The following is a 19,283-nucleotide window of genomic DNA, read 5'->3' as shown; positions in this document are numbered from 1 at the left end:
TTATGATAAGATGCATATGGTTAATTTAATTATCTTTTTGATATTTTTTTGATTAACTTACATATAAATATTATAAATTTTTATCAAATACATGCATACATGTGGTGTTCCAATACATGTATACATGATATTGAGTCCAGTCAGAGTAGACATATATATCTAATTATTTTCTTAAAATAAATAATTGGAAGTAGAAATTAGCCAAGGAGAATGGCTGTACATTGTAACTAATTTACTAACACCTCAGTTATTTATCAAGAAGCACCAATCTAAAAATTTTCCAGTTTTTCCACATTTTTTCCCAGTGTAATTTCATTCACAGAGGAAAAAAATAGATTATACTTTTTCAATAAAAAACAAAAAAGTACCTTTTAACCAATTTCGTGGTCATTATTACTTCTTAGGCAGTCATGATGTAAGACAAATTACACCAGAGATGATATTAAAGATTGAATTAATGTGGGCAAATCATCTAAACTTAGGTGTCTTAGGTTTGTCATCTGTAGGAAAGAGATAATAATGATCTCATATAAGAAATTGCTAGAATGTTAAATAACACATTTAAACACACTTTATAAATTAAAAGTTGGCACAAGGAGCTATTATTATTATTATAATCATTATTATTATTAAACTCTTTTGGAAAATGAATTTCCTTATCCACAAAACTCCCCAAATAGGGAATGGAAAAAGTGATGTGTGAATGAGTTCCCTGAAAGTTACTGGCTTTAAAATTTTTGAAAATTTAGAAAAAAAACAGTTTAACCTAGCAGTGAGTCAGAGTACCTGTGAAAATTCACATCTGGGTAGAAACTAGAAAACACATAAAAATGTACATAATCCTTAAGAACAAACCACTGAGCAACACAGCAACATGATGGAGAACTGGGGCTGACAAGTTGTCTTTAGCCCGAGGAGACTTTCCGAGGAAAAAGCAGCTTGAGTCAAGTATTGAAGAAAGAGGGGAATACTTCTTGTTTAAAAAAATTGTGACTATCAGCTTCTGGTGATGAGATGGTTTCTCTCAAGGACTGTTGTACTAGGCTGAAGGAAAACCAGAAATACATCTACTACTACACCACAAGGGAGACCAAAGACCAGCTAGTGAACTTGGCCTTCTTGGAGCACCTTTGATCTACATGACTGAGCTTATGACAAGCACTGCATCCACCAGCTAATGGAATTTGAGGTGAAGAATTTGGTGTCAGTCACCAGGGAGCACTTGGAACTTCCAGAAGATGAAGAAGAGAAAAAGAAACAAGAGTGCTGTGGCTAGTAGGCTAAGCCTCCAATGCAGCGCCAGCATCCCATATGGGTGCCAGCTGGTATCCTGGCTGCTCCTCTTCCAATCTAGCTCTCTGCTTATGTCCTGGGAAAGTGGTTGAAGACAGCTTAAGTCCCTGGGCCCCTACACCCACGTGGGAGACCTGGAAGAAGCCCCTGGTTCCTGGCTTTAGATGGGCACAGCACCAGTCATTGCCGCCATTTAGGGAGTGAACCAGAGGATGGAAGATCTCTCTGTCTCTCCCTCTCTCCCTCCCCTCCCCTCTCTCTAGCTCTGCCTTTCAAATAAATAAATAAACTTTAAAAAATCTATATGGCATGACAACTACTTACAGGGAAGATAAGATTCCTTTCTAATTCTAAGCAATACTGTGAGGTTTGGCACAAGCAGAGCCACTAATGGTTTTTTAGTTTTGTGTTGGCTTGTAACAGATCACGACATATGTAACCCACTGTTAACTTTGTGGCCTAAAGTGTTTAGATATTAAAATATGAAACTGCAACTTAAGAAACATTTCTTTCAAATTCAACTGTGCATTTCCTATTTCTTTTGCTTAGATTTCCCCTAACACCTGTGTTCTAACTCACTAGGAAATCTTTTCCAAACTTGCCCCAGCTGTCTTTCCTTCCATCCTATCCCATCCCTATTTATTCTTCCACACCTTTTTACATAAGTTGCCATGCATGAAATTGTCTCCTGATTTTCTTTTCTATCTTTTACCCATAGGTGAACAGTTGTCCCCGTTAACTCAGTGTCCATTCAAGTGTACCTATTCAAAGCATTGGTCACTGATGTACTCTGTTTGATTAGCTTTTCTACATCTTTCAACCTGGAATTTATTCAATGAAGAGTGGAAATCACACAGCGGTGAGTGAGTTTGTTTTCCAAGGCTTTTCCAGCTTTCATGAATACAAGCTTACCCTTTTTGTGATATTTCTTACATTGTACTTTTTAACCTTGGCTGGCAATGTCATTATTGTGACAATTATCAGCATTGATCGTCACCTTCACACCCCCATGTACTTCTTTCTTAGTGTGCTTTCCACTTCAGAGACTGTGTACACGTTGGTCATTGTACCACGAATGCTCTCCAGCCTCGTAGGTCCAAGCCAACCTATCTCCTTGGCTGGCTGTGCCACCCAGATGTTCCTTTTTATCACTTTGGCTATCAACAACTGCTTTCTGCTCACAGCAATGGGATATGACCGCTACGTAGCCATCTGTAACCCCCTGAGGTACATGATTCTCATGAACAAGAGGGTGTGTGCTCAGCTCGTATGGGGGGCTTGCAGTATCGGGCTGCTTGTGGCCATGGTACAGATTTCATCTGTATTCAGGTTGCCTTTTTGTGAGAGAGAAATAGCCCATTATTTTTGTGACATCCGTCCAGTTATGAAGCTCTCCTGTGCCGATACAACTCTGCATGACATAATTAATTTTATCATCAGTTCACTGGTTATCGTCGTGCCCATGGGCTTGGTGCTCATATCCTACATTCTCATCATCTCCACCATTCTCAAGATTGCTTCTGCTGAGGGCCGGAAAAAGGCTTTTGCCACTTGCGCCTCTCACCTCACTGTTGTCATTATTCACTATGGCTGTGCGTCCATTGCCTACCTTAAACCCAAGTCAGAGAACACCAGGGATCAGGACCAGCTGATTTCAGTAACTTACACTGTGTTTACTCCACTCCTTAATCCTGTTGTGTACACTTTGAGGAATAAGGAGGTCAAAGATGCATTTCAACGTGTTATTGGCAAGAAACCTCTTGCCTAAGGTCTTCAGCAGTTTACCATACCATAGTCCTACTTTATCCATGGTTTTAGTTATTTAGCCAATTGTGATCTGAAAATGCAAAATGCAAGGTTCCAGGAAAAAATTTTAAGTTTTAAATTGCATGCATAATGAAATCTAGAGCAGTACTACTGCATCCCACCTGGTACAGAAATCATCCTTTTGTCTAACATATTCATGTTGTATAATGCTTCCTGGCTATTAGCAGGTACAGTACAATAATATATTTTGAGTTAAGAAAGCGACCATATATGTTCATATAAATTTGATTATAGTATATAGATACAATTGTTCTATTTTATTATTGTCATTGTTAGCTTCTTATAAATTAAGCTGCATCATAAGTATATGTATGTAGGAAATAAGTGTGTATATGTTGTGTATATGAGGTTAGGTACCATTTGCAGTTTCAGGCATCCCCTTGGAGTTTTGGAATTATCCTTCATAGACAAGGGGAGACTACAGTCTATCATAGTCTAGGTATTTTTGTAAGCCCAAAAACTTGACCCTACCATTCATCTCTTCCCAGAGAGAGTTACAAAATTTGTGGTTAAGGTTGCGTTAATGAATCAAGAGTCTCTCTGACTTGCTCTTGTTTTTACCATAATTTTTCTCTGCATTCTGCTAATCTCATAGATTATTATCAGGGTTGCTTACAAGGGGGAATGCTGGTACAGATCATAAGCCAGGGGGAAGTGATTGCTATGTTTGCTTTGGCAGAAAAGTGGGCAGCATAAAACCTATTGGAAGTGATAGGTTGAAAGAGCAACCTAAATGCCAAATAGATATTAACTCTAAAACTTCAAAGATGACACAGTTCTTGAACTGGATGTGTCAAAACCACAATTCCCACTTTTTACTTTGGACAGTGACAATAGTAACAGACCTTGACATTCCAGAAGTAATGTTATCAGCTTTAAACTCACTTGCCTTGGAGAGCGATGAGTTTCATTTTCATTTTCTAATTTTGTTAAGGTTCACATTAGAACCACTCCCTAGATAAGTCTCGACCAGTATATTCAGTGTTAGTAAAAGTAAACAACTTGGTGATACCTAGCCTCTGAATTTCACAGTACTTATATATGTGTTTTCTTTCAGGGAGGAGTAGTTGTTATATACATGCTACACTGTAACAATGTATTCACAATTATAGGGATATCTGGAGATCCTTTCTGAAATTAAATGCATTTTTAAAGCTTTTGCTTATTTTTATTTTATTTGAGAGAGAGAGAGAGAGAGAGAATCTTCCCTGCCTGTCAGGCCAAAGCCAGGTGCCCAGAGCTCCATCCAGGTCTCCCATGTGGGTAACAGTGATCCAAGCACATGAGCCATCCCTTCTGCTCCCCTGATGCATTATCAAAAAGCTACATCAGAAGCAGAGTAGCTGGGACTTGAATCAGGGACTCCAAAATGGGATGTGGGTGTCTGAAGTGTTGACTTAACTGTTGCATCAAATGGCCACTCCAGAAATGAAAGGTATTGTCATCAATTCCCAACTAACTCTTGTTATGTCAAATCTGGAAAGTAGCCAATGATTTTCATTCTTCTCTGTGTAGAACACAGCCTGCTATGTATGTCTTGCCTTTACCGTCTTCATTGCTACCTTGATAAACTTATTTTCGGTGAGTAGTTGTGTATCCCACTTAAACTTAAGTTTGAAGAATGTTCTAAGCAAGAGTCTGGGAATTTCTCAATTTGTATTGTTAATGCCTTTTAAAAGGGAAGATAGCTTAGATTTGCAGAAAAGATTTAAGATTCTGGAATTACTTATCCTGAGGGGGGAAAAAAAAAAGAAGCAGGACTCAGCAAATGTCTTCCAGTTCATATGGGCTGATGTATAAAAAAGAAAAATCAATCAGTATCTCCCAACCATCACGACTACGCCATTGTCCCCACTGAAAATGCATTGAAAGTACAAGTCAGACAGAAGACCTGGACTCCTTAACAGAAGAAGGACCAAGGAGGGAAGTTTCCGTGTCTGTGGAGTATTGCTTGAAAGAAAACAAGATACATCCCCTAGTAACATCTACCTCCAAGAGAGCATCCTGAGAGTAGGTGCGCAGAGAGCTCTCCTGACAGCTTAATGTCACCTCTCTCTGGGTGTCCCCGAGGACATCTCTGAGTCCTTTCTGGGGCAGGTACAAGGGAAACATCCTCACACCCTGCTCCTGAAAAAGCCCCTTCCCAAAAGCCTCTCCTAATAGTCTCATCATCTCTGTGGAGCACTGAACTTTAGTGAACAGAACTCCCAGAAGACTTCCCAGAGCTCTACAACTCTCCGTAAAACTGGTGTCCAGTATTGAAAACCGTGTGTGCCCCTGTACATTACAGAAAACTATGATACAATTCATCCAATTTTTGCAATAATAAATCATGTATATTGAAGAGATATCCACCACTGTCCTTTTTTAAAAATGTCATTTACACAATCTTAACAGAGTCAGAAAAAAAATAGTGCATTTAATTTCAAAGAGTATGTGAATACAAATCATGACTGGAGAGAATGAGGCTTAAGCCCATATTTTGGGCTTAGTCGCCACATGGCCATTTTTTACATGTCAGGTCCTGCCAATTTAGGAGATTGCCACCATAGCATGAGTCACACATCTCCTTTAAGGAGAGCACATGATCCTGCAAAGACACATCCTGAATCTCCCCAACAAAGGATTGTTTTGCATCCAAATGACCCCCAAAGGAATCCTGCTCTGTCTCAGGATTATCTTTGCCTCTGCCATCACAGAGTACTGTTTCTACAAACCCTTCCTCCCCACTAGCTTCCCAGAGTTCAGCAATCCCAGAGGCAGACTCCTAGCTTGCACAAATGTGAACTGGGTCATGCAGGGAGTAAGGGGCCCTGAAGGTGACCCTAGAATTCCCAATATAGAGCGCGTACTCTCCAGTTATGTTAACAACGGGAAGCAGCCCCCTACTGTAAGGGCGATGAGGTCTATGAAGGCTCTCAGCCACAATGTGAAGTTCTCTGTGGGCTGTTTCTCTGTAGAGATCGGGGACACACAGACCATGGCTAATTCTTGAGGGAAAATAAATGGTTTCCCTTTCCTGTCTGTGGGGAAGAGAGTGTAAGAAGATTTTGCAGTGCTCTCACTGTGGGACTTGGCTGCCTCCTGACAGAACCTATCTCACACTTTGGGCTTTACAGGGTGGCTGTAGGTGCGTTATGTCAGCAACTATGGAAGTAAAATGCTGGTGATTAAGGGAAAGGTTTGCTTCAGCTGTCCTGTTAGGAAGGGAAATTAAAGATGCCCTCTATCAACCCTGCCTCCATCCTTGCGGACCGCACCTGGATAGAATAGCGAGCACCAGTCACAGAAAATGAAACACCTGATTCACTGGGTGTACTGCCCAGCAATGCTGCCCTCCACTGCTCCACTACTGCTGAGATACTGAGATGGCTCCTGTTTGCCACTGTGATGGGGGTTAGACAGGCTTTTTATGGCTGGCTTGGCTATGATGGGCCAACACTGGTGGTTAATACCATCTGAGGAATAGAAGAGTGTGCAAGCCACATGGTCCAGACCTTTATAGTATCGCCGCTTTCCTCTCCATTCTCTTCGGCAGCTTTTGTATGCCAGCTCAGTACCATTTCCACTGTTTGTTTTTCCACGGCTGCAATACTAGGATCATGGAATTACTTAACATTGGCTTATTTCCTCTTAAGATCCACAAGAGAAGAGGAAAGCTTAATCACTGTAAATTCAAATTTTTTTCATGCTTAGGAAAAACAATTTAACAAATATTATGGTCTGGGAAAGAAATTAGAGAGTAATGACTAACTGAATCAAGGGAGACAGAGCCTGGAAGCAACATGAAGTCTTGAATTGGGTTAGTTTTGCTTCAGAGTGGGAAATGGAAAAACAGCATGAATTCTTATTTTCTTAGTTTCTTAAAAAATGCTCACCCTGAACAAAAAAGACAAAAAGAGTGCTTAGAGAGAGGAAGCTAGAAAGAGCTTATGGAGAGGAAGAGGGAGAGGAGAAAGAAGAGAGATGGGGGAGAGAGAGGGAAAGAGGGAGGGGGAGGGGAAGGAGAAGGGGGCGAGGAGGGAGAGAGGAAGGGGAAAGGGAAGGGAGAGAGGGAGAGGGAGAAGAGAGAGGGAGAGGGAGGAGAGTAAGAGAAGTAAAGCAGGAGAGGGAGAGAAAGGGAAAGGGGAGGAGGAGAGGGAGAGGAGAAAGCAGAGGGAGAGGAAGAGAGAGGAGGGAGGGAGAGGGAGAGGGAGGAGAAGGGGAGAGGGGAGGAGGGAAGAGATGGGGGGGGAGGAAGAGAATCTTTAGTCAGTACAACAGACACTAGGAAGACAGGATTTATGCCCTGTGATCTAATTATCTCCCTCCTTGTGATTTGTGACCCTGTCAGTATACAAACCTGGAACAAAATGGCATGGTTAGCAGGGGAGTGAGATTTTGAATAAATTATTACTGACAGTAATACAATAGAGAAATGAATGTCTCGGATTTGAGATGAGACTCTTTAGTGGCAGTCATAAAAAAAGGTACTCAATTTTAAATATTTTATTACTAATAAAAATTACTCTTTGTAACATTTAGACATCACAAAACACATCTGGTCTTATCTCATCTGATCTTTGGAACAGTTCCTTGCTAGATGGAGGTTATTTTTATTCCCATTGTATAGATGAAGAAAGTGAGACTCAGAGTTCATCAGCTTCACAAAGTTCATCCAATTAGTTAGGAGAAAATCATTCTCTGATGTGGTCTAAACTTCTAAAAGTCCGTATTTCCTTTCGTGATACCAAAAGAGCAGAGAGTGAACATCCAACCTCTGTATGCAACTTCCCTTTTTCTAGCAAAAATCACACATGCTTTTCGCTCTCTCCAGAGAGGTACTGGTGCTCCCTTGTAACGAGAAAAGCCAGTTCTCTCCCTCCTCTAGCCGTGGGACTTCCTGGTGTCAGACATATCCTTACCCATCAGCAACTGTGGTGGTTTCAGAAATATGAGGAACTTCAAAATATTCATGGAGAAATGAAATTAAAAGATTATTTTGGTGCAAAATTTTTTGAATTTCACAAAGTTGATTCATAATATACATTTTCAACAGACTTTCCAAAGACTCCTCATATGGACATATTTCAAAATATTTTTGGTACCAAAGTAAAAGTATCCTCTAATTCTATTTTTGTAAACTTCTTGAAGAGTCTTTTTATGTCCCCAAATAGTTCTCTTCCTGAGTATGGGCTAGTTTACTTCTAAGTAAATTTATTTCTAAGATGAAATTATGAAAAGGCTGTGGTTCTTGCACTACATATTTTCTATCCTGATGCTGGATCACCCACTACTACAGAAACCAGCCTCCAGGCTCTGGGCTGCTCTATAAAAAAGACCCATATGGCAAGGAACTAAATGAGGCTTGTGACCAACAGCCAGTGGGGAAGCTGGGCCCTCAAGGACATCTTGTAGAGAGCTGGATCCTGACAATAACCGTGTAGGCTCTTGAAAGTGAATCCTCCACTAGAGCAGCCTTCAGATAAGACAACAGCCCTGGACGACTGATGGCAGCTTCATAAGGGACCTTCACTCAGAATGCCCAGCTCAGTCACACCCTATATCCTGACTCTCAGAAAGTATGAGAAAATCAATACTTGCTGTTTCAAGCTGCTAAATGTATCCAAAAATTATTATGCAGCAACAAATAACATACACCATCCTTTCCCACATCTTCCTGAAAACAGCAACAATAAGCAAAGGTGCTGTGCTCCAGTAGCTACTGACTGTACTGCACCTCCCGAGAGAGCAGTGAGGGACAGCACGCCCAGAGGAGTTGCTCCATCGTGCTCTCCTTGGGCCCTCGGTGGAGAGAGGCTCACTGTTTGACTTCTCATATTGTACTGTGAGAGTCAAGGCCTCTGTTCCAGCTATAGAAGCAATGGTTATAGATGGTAAATATTAACCAAACCAGGATGTTATTTAAAAATTTATTTGTTTACTTTTTATGTATTATTTTCATTATTGAGTCTTTCACTTGTTTTCAGTTATTTTATTTCCATCTGATTTACTATGCTCATTCCCTCTCCCTTTATTAAAAGCATCTCTATGTCCTACTGAAGGGAGATTTTTGCCTTAAATGTATAAGAAAATCATGTCAGTCTATTGTCAGGACTCTGGAATCTGCTGGAGAATCACGCCCTACCCTTTGTCTGGGCAACAGGGCATCACCAGTAGAATACGGACACTCAGTCATCTAGTGGCTGAAGGGTTCGACATAGCTGGGAGATGGAAAGTGTTTGCTTTGCTGGAGTTGACATCTAGGGTGGGCTTGGTGGCAAAGTTGCCTAGCTCTGAATTTAAAAGCTCTTGGGTGTTGGCTGTTAAGACGGCATCCTTCACTTGGAATCAGGCCAACATAGGAAACCAGGGGCAAATAAGGGGTCCGTGAGGTTGGATAGATGGGGCCTACCTACTTAGAGAAGGAACAGTGCTTAGATACTGGGAGCAATCCGGCTGTGTTATGTCCTAAATCTATGATACATAAATAGAACTATTCACAAACATTTTTATCCTAGTATTTGTTTCATTGCCTGTAATAAAACTTTTTTTGAGTTTTGTTGGTTTCCTCTTTTTTATTCATCATACATTATAAGACTTTGAAATCTAAGAATATATGGTTTATGAATGAGGATATTTCAAAATGTTTGTGCAAAAATGGAATTGACAGATAGTTATTTTAGTGCAAAACATTTTACAATACATGCATAGCTTTTTCATAATATGAATTTTACATGAACTTTCTGAAATACTCTCATATATTTTTTTCCCATAGCACAATCTCCTCCTTCCACCACTGTGATTAAACTAATAGTAAGCCCTAAAACTACTTATGAAATGAACTACTCTAGTGTTTTCAGGCTGATGAGAAGAACTGAGGGAATTTGGATGAGTTAAGATTCTCAGTTGCAAACAACCACAACACTGTAGCTAGCTGTGGCAGTCCATTTTTACTTAATTATGCTGTGTAACAAACCACAATAGAACTCAGTTTTTACGAACAATAAACATTTATTTAGTACATGAGTCTGTGGGTTGGTGATCTGTGCTTAATGATTCTCTTGGTTTTAACCGGGTGATTAGCAGCAAGGGAGATGGCTACTGTACAATAATAGCACATAAGTCAGAAAGGAGGAGATTGGATTAAAGCACGTTGAGGTCTTTTTCTTGTAATAATTTTAAATTAACCTAAATCAATCTTGTCTTGTCTTTCTTTTCATTCTAAACTTACATTTACAGTACTGTATAACACCAAGAATTCCCTCAGGAACTTTGAAAACATCTTTTCACAGTACTTTTTAGTGTAATCTAAAATAAATATTATTTTCCATAAAATTTTACTTTAAATCACTATATTACAGTAAAAGTTTATATTGCAGGTTACTTTTGTTACTCTTTAATCTTTTAAAAAGATTGATTTGTTTGTTTGAAAGGCACAGTCACAGAGAGATAGACAAAGACAAAGATCATCCATCTGTAGTTCACTCCCCAAAAGGCTGCACTGGCCAGGCCTGGGCCACCAAAGCTAGGAGCTAGCATCTGCATCTGGAGTGGATGCCAGGGTTCCAAGTATGTGGGCAGTTTTCTGCTTCCTTCTCAGCCACCTTAACAGGGAGCTGGATCAGAAGTGGAGCAGCCGGGACTCATGAGATGCTGGCATTACAGGTGGCCACTTAATCCACTGTGCCACAATGCTGATCCTAATTTTGTTAGTCTTTAACAACATCTAAAATACACTCATAAGAAGACAAACTTGACTTACCCACATTAAGTAAGCTCTCCACATTATTGAATTAGCTTTAAATTAATTATGAAAGAAAGAGCATAATTAATGCACAGATTTATTTAGGGACAAAAAGTATATGTACCAAAATGACACATCACAAATGTCCAAAAATTTCTTTGATGATTTTGGTTTTGTTTCTGACATTGTCTTTTTTTTTAAAAAAAATTAAATATATAATATTCATGCTTGGTTTCCAAGTATTTTTTTCCAAGAGTTGAATTAAGTGCTAAATACATCTTGATGCACTACAAAATATTTATTAAAATACCTTTGACAATCAGTGTGAATAATTTTCAAAAAGTATATGTATAAATTTGACATAATACCATCTATTTATAGATAGAAAAATATTAACTTAGGTTTCAGCATACAAAGGAATAATCCATATGTACTGAACATGCTGATTACATCTGAGGAAAGAAGTAAGGGAGGAGAAAAGCTGGGAGTGAGTTTCTGACTATATCTACAAATATTACAACAGAGAGATAAGAAACAATTACAACAAACATGTCATGGTGAATACATAGTATCTAATATACAATTTTATAACTATTTTTTATTGATTTTTTCAATTAAAGTAAATAAATTTCATATAATTCATATATAAAGTTTTAGGAATATAGTGATATTTTCCACCCTACCCTCCCTCCTGCCCATGCTTTCACCTTTCCTCCTCTTCCTCTCTTATTCCCTCTTAATTTTTACAATGATCTACTTTCAGTTTACTTTATACTCATACAATTAACCCTACACTAAATAAAGTGTTCAATAAATAGTAAGAAGAAATTTTACTTTTTAATACATTTTTCATAATTATTATTTTAAATTCTAAAGATAATAACAGGAATTTTCTGAGTGGTCTTTTTAAAATTATTTTTAAAGTGTATTTATTTCTTTGACAGAGACAGAGAGAGATAGTGACAGCTCACAGCTTCTGGTTCACTCCCCAAAGGCTGGGGGCTGGGAACTCACTCAATACAGGTCTCTGACACGGGACCCAACTGCTTGAGCCATCATCTACTGCCCCTAGGTTGTGCATTAGAAGCAAGCTGGAACCAGGAGTAGAGCCAGGACTCAGACCCAGGTACATTGATTTGGGATACAGGCATCCCAAGCAGCGTTTTAACTGCTATGTGAAACGCCTGCCCCTCCCTGGTTTGAGTCTTGGCTGCTCCACTTCTGATCGAGCTCCCTACTAATGCCCTGGGAAATCAGCAGAAGATGGCCCAAGTGCTTGGGGCCCTGCACAAGTGTGGGAGACATAGAAGAATCTCCTGGCTCTTGGCTTTGGATCGGCTCAGCTCTGGCCCATTGTGGCCATTTGGGGAGTGAGCCAGCAGATGGAAGATTCTCTCTCTCTCTCTCTCTCTCTCTCTCTCTCTCTCTCTCTCTCCCTCTGTTTGTAACTTTGCCTCTCAAATAATTAAATCATTTTTAAAAAAATAAGCATGCCCCTGAGTGATTTTTAGTAATCAATCAACATTGTATTGAAACATGAATGTTCAAGGGGTTGGCACTGTGGCGTATCAGGCAAAGCCACTACCTGCAGTGCTGGCATCCCATATGGGTGCTGGTTCGAGTCCCAGCTGATTCACTTCTGATCCAGCTCGCTGCTATGGCCTGGTAAAGCAGTGGAATATGACCCAAGTTCTTGGACCCCTGCACCCACATGGGAGACTGGGAAGAAGCTTCTGGTTCCTGGCTTCAGATAGGCGTAGCTCTGGCTATTGCGGCCAAATGGGGAGTGAGCCAGCAGATGGAAAACCCCTTTGTCTCTGCCTCTCCTTCTCTCTCTGTGTAACTCTGACTTTTTCAAATAAACAAATAAATCTTAAAAAAAAAAAAAGAAAAGAAACATTAATATTCCAATTATCTGTAACTTTAACCAATGACTTGTGTGGATATATACGAAGAATACTACTAAGAATGAAGATAGTGTGAAATAGTAATATGGTACAAACCACCACCTCATCTTGCAATGAAAAACTGCAAGGGGCTGAGTCATGACAATGTGCTTCTGGTCTCCACTAAGAAACAGAGCTGCTCAGCCGGCACCGCGGCTCAATAGGCTAATCCTCCACCCTGTGGCGCCGGCACACCGGGTTCTAGTCCTGGCCCGGACACTGGAATCTGTCCCATTTTCCCCTGTTCCAGGCCAGCTCTCTGCTATGGCCCAGGAGTGCAGTGGAGGATGGCCCAAGTACTTGGGCCCTGCACCCCATGGGAGACCAGGGCTCCTGCCATCGGATCAGCGCGGTGCGCCAGCCGCGGCGGCCATTGGAGGGTGAACCAACGGCAAAAGGAAGACCTTTCTCTCTGTCTCTCTCTCTCACTGTCCACTCTGCCTGTGGGGGAAAAAAAGAAAAAAGAAAGAAACAGAGCTGCTCAACTGATACCCACTTGGAGATCATCAGAAAGGGTTCTCACTCACTTTCATTTCAAAGCGCATGGCAAGCTTGTGAACAATGTCAGTTTATTGATGAGATATCAGTCTTTCATATTTTCACTTTGTCCTAATACTTGGAAACAGATAATCAGCATCAGAGATGCCGTGCCCTCTTAAACACATGGGACCCATTTCCTTGTCTGACAGATTGTGCTCTCTCAGGAGAACAGGAATCCATGGAAGACAGGACAGTCACAACATCCTAAAACAAGGGCTCAAGGAGGAAAAGGCATTTATATTCATTTCTATACATGTTTATCTTCTAAACTGGGCCTCGTCCTTAAAGGACATAAGATCCTGGGTGGTGTTTGTGCCCCTGACTATGACTGCTACACTGCCTGAGAATTCTCTAAGTTCTCAATGCAAGTGCGTTCCAAAAGTTTATGGGAAGTTGGAAAAAAATTTTCAAATTTTTTTACTTTTCCATTTAATAGGCAGAGACAAAGTGTGCTCACATTTGCTGCTTCACTTCCCAAGTGCCCATAATGGCCATGGCTAAGCCAAAGTTGAAGCCAGGAACTTGATCCAGGTCTCTGACAAAGTGGCAAGGGCCAAAATACTAGAGCTATTACTGTCTTTCCAAGGTCCACACTAGCATAAAGTTAGAAATAAGAGCCAGAGACAGGTATCAGATCCAGACCCTCTGTACCAGGAGGCAGACAGCCCAACTAGCACCCTAACCACCAGGCCAAAACCTTCTCTGTAATATCTTTTGACTACATTTTCCATAAATTTTTTTGAAGTATCCCTATTTTTATGCAAAAAACCCACTTTGTTGGTGCAAAAATATGTTTCTATAACATGTGAAAAATGCATATCATGAAAAGGAATTATGCATGCATTTCAAAATTGTTTTTGCACCAAAATAAACTCATACTTTTAATTTTATGTCTCCATGAAACATTTCAAGTACCCATGTATTTACTTTAGAGGAATGGCAGTCAAGAGGGTACTGAGTTCAGTAAGTAGAAGCTCACAACCTAGAAAAACAGGGGTTGATGTAAACTAGACAGATGTTTATGGGGGGACAATTAGAGTGGGACAGGGAGGGGTGACGAGAAAATGGTCACAATGATTGTGTTTGAGCACTAGGACTCCCTAGGCCAGAGAAAGGAGAGCTGGCTTAACTGTCACGTGGGAATGGGAATGGTCTGAGGCTGGTTTTCCAGGAGGAGAAATGACAGTGCAGGGGTAGCAGCCTTGACCAACCCCCTCCTAACTGTGTGACCTTCAGAAAGTATTCTACCTCTGGGAGTCTCACCTTCCTCATCTGTAAAGTGGAAATTTAAAAAAAAATAAAAAGCTCCCTCATGGAGTTGTTATAAATATTTAATGAGATTAATTATGAAATTAGTTATTTAAAATGTTATAAAAATATTAGTAGTTAGGAGGAAAAAGCTTTAATGTCTGCATATGATCTGCTCAGAAGTGGGCTGCTCTCCTTCATAGTAGGTTGTCTAAAACCTTTTCTCCAGATATGAGTTGTGATTAGAGTTAAACACTCTACAGAGAAATAATTGGTAACTTAGAAAAGCAATTAGGATAAGATAAATGTAATATGATTTAGAATTTTATTTTGCAGCCCAGTTTTTAGCGTAGAATATAAAGCCACCGCCTAAGATGCCCACATCCCATATGAGCGCTGGTTCATATCCTGGCTGCTCCACTTCTGATCAAGCTTCCTGATAATGTGCCTGGAAAACATCAGAAGATGGCCCAAGTACTTGGGTCCCTGCCACCCATGTGGGAGACCCAGAAGAAGCTCCTCGATTTGGTCTGGCCCAGTCCTGGCCATTGCAGGCCTCTGGGTAGTGAGCCAGAGGGTGGAAGATCACTCTCTCTCTTTCTCTTTCTTTCCCTCCCTCTCTGTAACTCTGTCAAATAAATCCTTAAAAAGTGAATTTTACTATGAATGATGTCAGGAAAATCAGGCCTACACATGTATAAACTGGACATCTGCAAGTGTTTCACACCATACCCAAAGTCAACTCAAAATGGATTAACTGCCTAAGCGTAAGACCTGAAATCATAAAACTCCTAAAGGAAAAAATAGGGGAATAGCACCTTGTTATTGGCTTTGGCAATGATTTTATAGGTATCACACCAGAAGCACATGTGCAACAATAACAAAACTAAACAGGGGCTATAACAAACAGAAAAGCTTCTGCATGTCAGAGAATCAATAAAATGAAAAGGCAGCCAAAAGATTGGGAAAAAATAATAGTCAACCTTGTATCTGATAAGGAGCTATATCCAAAAATATAAGGAATTCATGAAGCTCAGTGTTAAGAAAGAATGTAACTCAATTTTTAAAACAGGCAAAGAGGGTGATAGCACTGTGGCATAGCGGGTAAAGCTGCTGCCTGTAACGCCGGCATCCCATATGGGCTCTGGTTTGAGTCTCAGCTGCTCCACTTCCAATCTGGCTCTCTGCTGTGGCCTGGGAAAGCAGTAGAAGATGGCCCAAATCCATGGGCCCCTGCACCCATGTGGGAGACCCAGAAGAAGCACTTGGCTCCTGGGTTTGGATTGGCACAGCTCTGACCATTGTGGCCAACTGGGGAGTGAACCAGCAGGTAGAAGCCCTCTCTCTCTCTCTTCCTGCTTCTCTTTCTGTGTGTGTGTAACTACGAATTTCAAATAAAATAAATAAATCTTTTATTATTTTTTTTATTATTTTTTGACAGGCAGAGTGGATAGTGAGAGAGAGAGACAGAGAAAAAGGTCTTCCTTTTTTTTTTTGACAGGCAGAGTGGACAGTGAGAAAGAGAGACAGAGAGAAAGGTCTTCCTTTTTGGTGCTTCTACTGGTCTCCCATGTGGGTGCAGGGCTCAAGCACTTGGGCCATCCTCCACTGCCTTCCCGGGCCATAGCAGAGAGCTGGCCTGGAAGAGGGGCAACCGGGATAGAATCTGGGGCCCCGACTGGGACTAGAACCCGGTGTGCCGGCGCCGCAAGGCGGAGGATTAGCCTGTTAAGCCACGGCGCCAGCCAATAAATCTTTTTTTAAAATAAAAAAAAGCAACAATGTAGAGATAACAGGTATTGGAGAGGATATGGAGAAAGGGGAACACTTGGATGCCATGGAAAATGTCGATTAGAAAGCTATTATGGAATACAATACAGAAGTTTTTCAAAAAAGTAAAAATACAATTACCATATGATTTAACAATCCTTTTCTGGGTATATACCAAGGGAAATAAAATCAATGTCTCAAAGAGATATCTGCTATCCTATGGATATTGCATTTTTTTAAACAGCCAAAATATGAAAACAGTCCATGAATCTGTTGACAATTGAATAAAGAGATTGTGGGACACACACAGACACACAGAAGATGTCTTCAAAGAGATCATGGAAAATGTATTACAAAAAAAACTTTGCATGGATTTCAAAAAATTTTTGCACTAAAATAAGCTTATCTTTTAATTCCATTTCCCATACACTTTTTAAATTTCCCTTTTATAATAGAACATTACTCAACCTTCACAAAGAAGATTGCACTATTTGCAACACAAGTAAGTGAAGAACTTTATGCTAAGAAACATAAGCCAGACACAGAAAGAAAACTACTGCATGATCTCACTTATACGTGGAAGCAAAAAACATAAGTCAGATACATAGAAACAGAAAGTAGAGCAGTGGTCAATGAGGGGATGAAGTAAAGAGACAGAGATGCAGAGATAGAGACTGATCAGCAGAGAGAGAGACAGAGAGCTCCCATTCACTGGTTCACTCCCTAAATGCCTGCAGTAGCTACAGCTGGGCCACAAACAAAGCTGAGGACAGGGAATACAATCCATGTCTCTGATCTGGGTGGCAGGTACCCAATTACTTAAGCCACTCTGACAACTTCTTGCCTTAGTCCAGGTGTGTCAGCTGAAGTCAATCCCTGGCACATAGAACTGCTAGGTGGAAAGAAGCCTCAGATGAGAAAGGGATACTTAGATGAACAGAAGGATACTTAGATGAACAGAAGTGTAGGGAAGAAGTAGGGAAACTATGGGGGAAAATGTGGTAGAGCCAGACCTTTGGAGGCACTGGCATCTTCTCACATAAACTGAGAACATTCTGGCAGGGTCATAACCAATTAGTCCAAAGATGAGGGCAGAGCCCCCATGACCTAATCACTCCTGAGGCTGCCACCTTTGTGATCTCTTTCTAGTACAGTACTGGAGATAAAGTATGCTTCTCGAGGAGGTGCTATTTCCTATTAGTCAGAGGACAGTATTGTAGAATGGCCAGCATTTGACTTCTCCCTGCTCATTTTGATTGGGAACTGACCAAGTCTTATGTTCTTGGGAAAATATAAATCCTTAGACTCTGGGGCCAGCTCTGTGGAATAGTAGCCTGTGATGTGGGCATCCCATACAGGCAGTTGCTTCTTTTCCCATCCAGCTCTCTGCTTATAGCCTGGGAAGCAGTAGAACATGACCCAAGTGCTTGTGCCCCTGCATCTGTGCGGGAAACCTTGAAGAAGCTCCTGGCTCCTGGCTTCAGCAAATAGAAGAGTCTCTCTCTCTCTCTCTCTCTCTCTCTCTCTCTCTCTCTCTCTCTCTCTCTCTCCCTCTCTTTGTCTGTAACTCTACCTCTCAAAGAAATAAATAAAATCTTTTTTAAACAGAAACCCTTAGACTCAATATTCTTACCTGTAAAATGGAAAATAGAAATAGTACATATGTCAAAGAGTTATTTCAAAGACTAAATGAAATAATAAATGAAAAATTCTTAGCTCAGTGCCTAGCAATTACTGAGTTTATTACGTGTTGGTAATCATCATAGTTTTTAAGAAATAGAGTACTTAATCTGCTATTTTTCATGATAACTGTTTACTAAACAATGATTTTATTTTGCTTTTTTTATCCTTAGCTTTTAGTATTTTTTTTAAGTTAAAATATAATACTTTATCTAGGGCTGTGTTTTTTTTTTCTTTTTTTAAACTTTTATTTAATAAATATAATTTTCCAAAGTAAAACTTTTAGATTATAGAGGCTTTCCCCCCCCACAACCTCCCTCCCACCCACAACCATCCCATCTCTCACTTCCTCTCCCATCCCATTCTTCATCAAGATTCATTTTCAATTATCTTTATATACAGAAGATCAATTTAGTATATACCAAGTAAAGATTTCAACAGTTTGCACCCACACAGAAACACAAAGTATAAAGAACCGTTTGAGTAGTAGTTTTACCATTAATTCACGTAGTACAATACATTGAGGACAGAGATCCTACGTGGGGAGCAAGTGTACAGGGACTCCCATTGTTGATTTAACAATTGACACTTATTTATGATTTCAGTAAACACCCGAGGCTCTTGTCATGAGCTGCCAAGGCTGTGGAAGTCTCTTGAGTTCACAAACTCTGTTCTTATTTAGATAAGGCCATAGTCAAAGTGGAAGTTCTCTCTTCCCTTCAGAGAAAGGTACCTCCTTATTTGATGGCCCATTCTTTGCGCTGTGATCTCACTCACAGAGATCTTTCATTTAGATAATTTTTTTTTCCAGAATGTCTTGGCTTTCCATGCCTGAGAAACTCTCATGGGCTTTTTGGCCAGATCTGAATGCCTTAAGGGCTGATTCTCAGGCCAGAGTGCTGTTTAGGACATCTGCCATTCCATGAGTCTGCTGTGTATCCTGCTTCCCATGTTGGATTGTTCTCTCCTTTTTAATTCTATCAGTTATTATTAGCAGACACTAATCTCGTTTATGTGATCCCTTTGACACTTAATCCTATCATTATGATCAATTAGGAACTGAAACTGATCACTTTGACTAGTGAGATGGCATTGGTACATGCCACCTTGATGGGACTGAACTGGAATCCCCTGGCACATTTCTAGCTCTACCATTAGGGGTAAATCTGAGTGAGCATGTGCTGTTTTGCTTTTTTAAGATTTATTTATTTGAAAAGCACAGCAATACAGAGAGAGAGAAAGAGAGAGAGAGA

General features: G+C 40.3%; 1 protein-coding gene across 1 annotated transcript; it reads left to right on the top strand.

Annotated features, from left to right (window-relative positions):
• The first annotated feature begins 2,128 nt into the window (after window positions 1-2,128).
• On the top strand, window positions 2,129-3,061 carry LOC133761045 (olfactory receptor 10J1-like). Its single transcript, XM_062193693.1, has one exon. It carries the CDS (start codon window positions 2,129-2,131, stop codon window positions 3,059-3,061), a length of 933 nt encoding a protein of 310 aa, XP_062049677.1.
• Window positions 3,062-19,283: the final 16,222 nt, after the last annotated feature.

This window comes from Lepus europaeus, chromosome 5 (genome assembly GCF_033115175.1).
Source record: "Lepus europaeus isolate LE1 chromosome 5, mLepTim1.pri, whole genome shotgun sequence".
NCBI classification, from domain to species: domain Eukaryota; kingdom Metazoa; phylum Chordata; class Mammalia; order Lagomorpha; family Leporidae; genus Lepus; species Lepus europaeus.
Note: the sequence above shows the minus strand (reverse complement) of the source record. Positions and strands in the feature narration are given on the sequence as shown.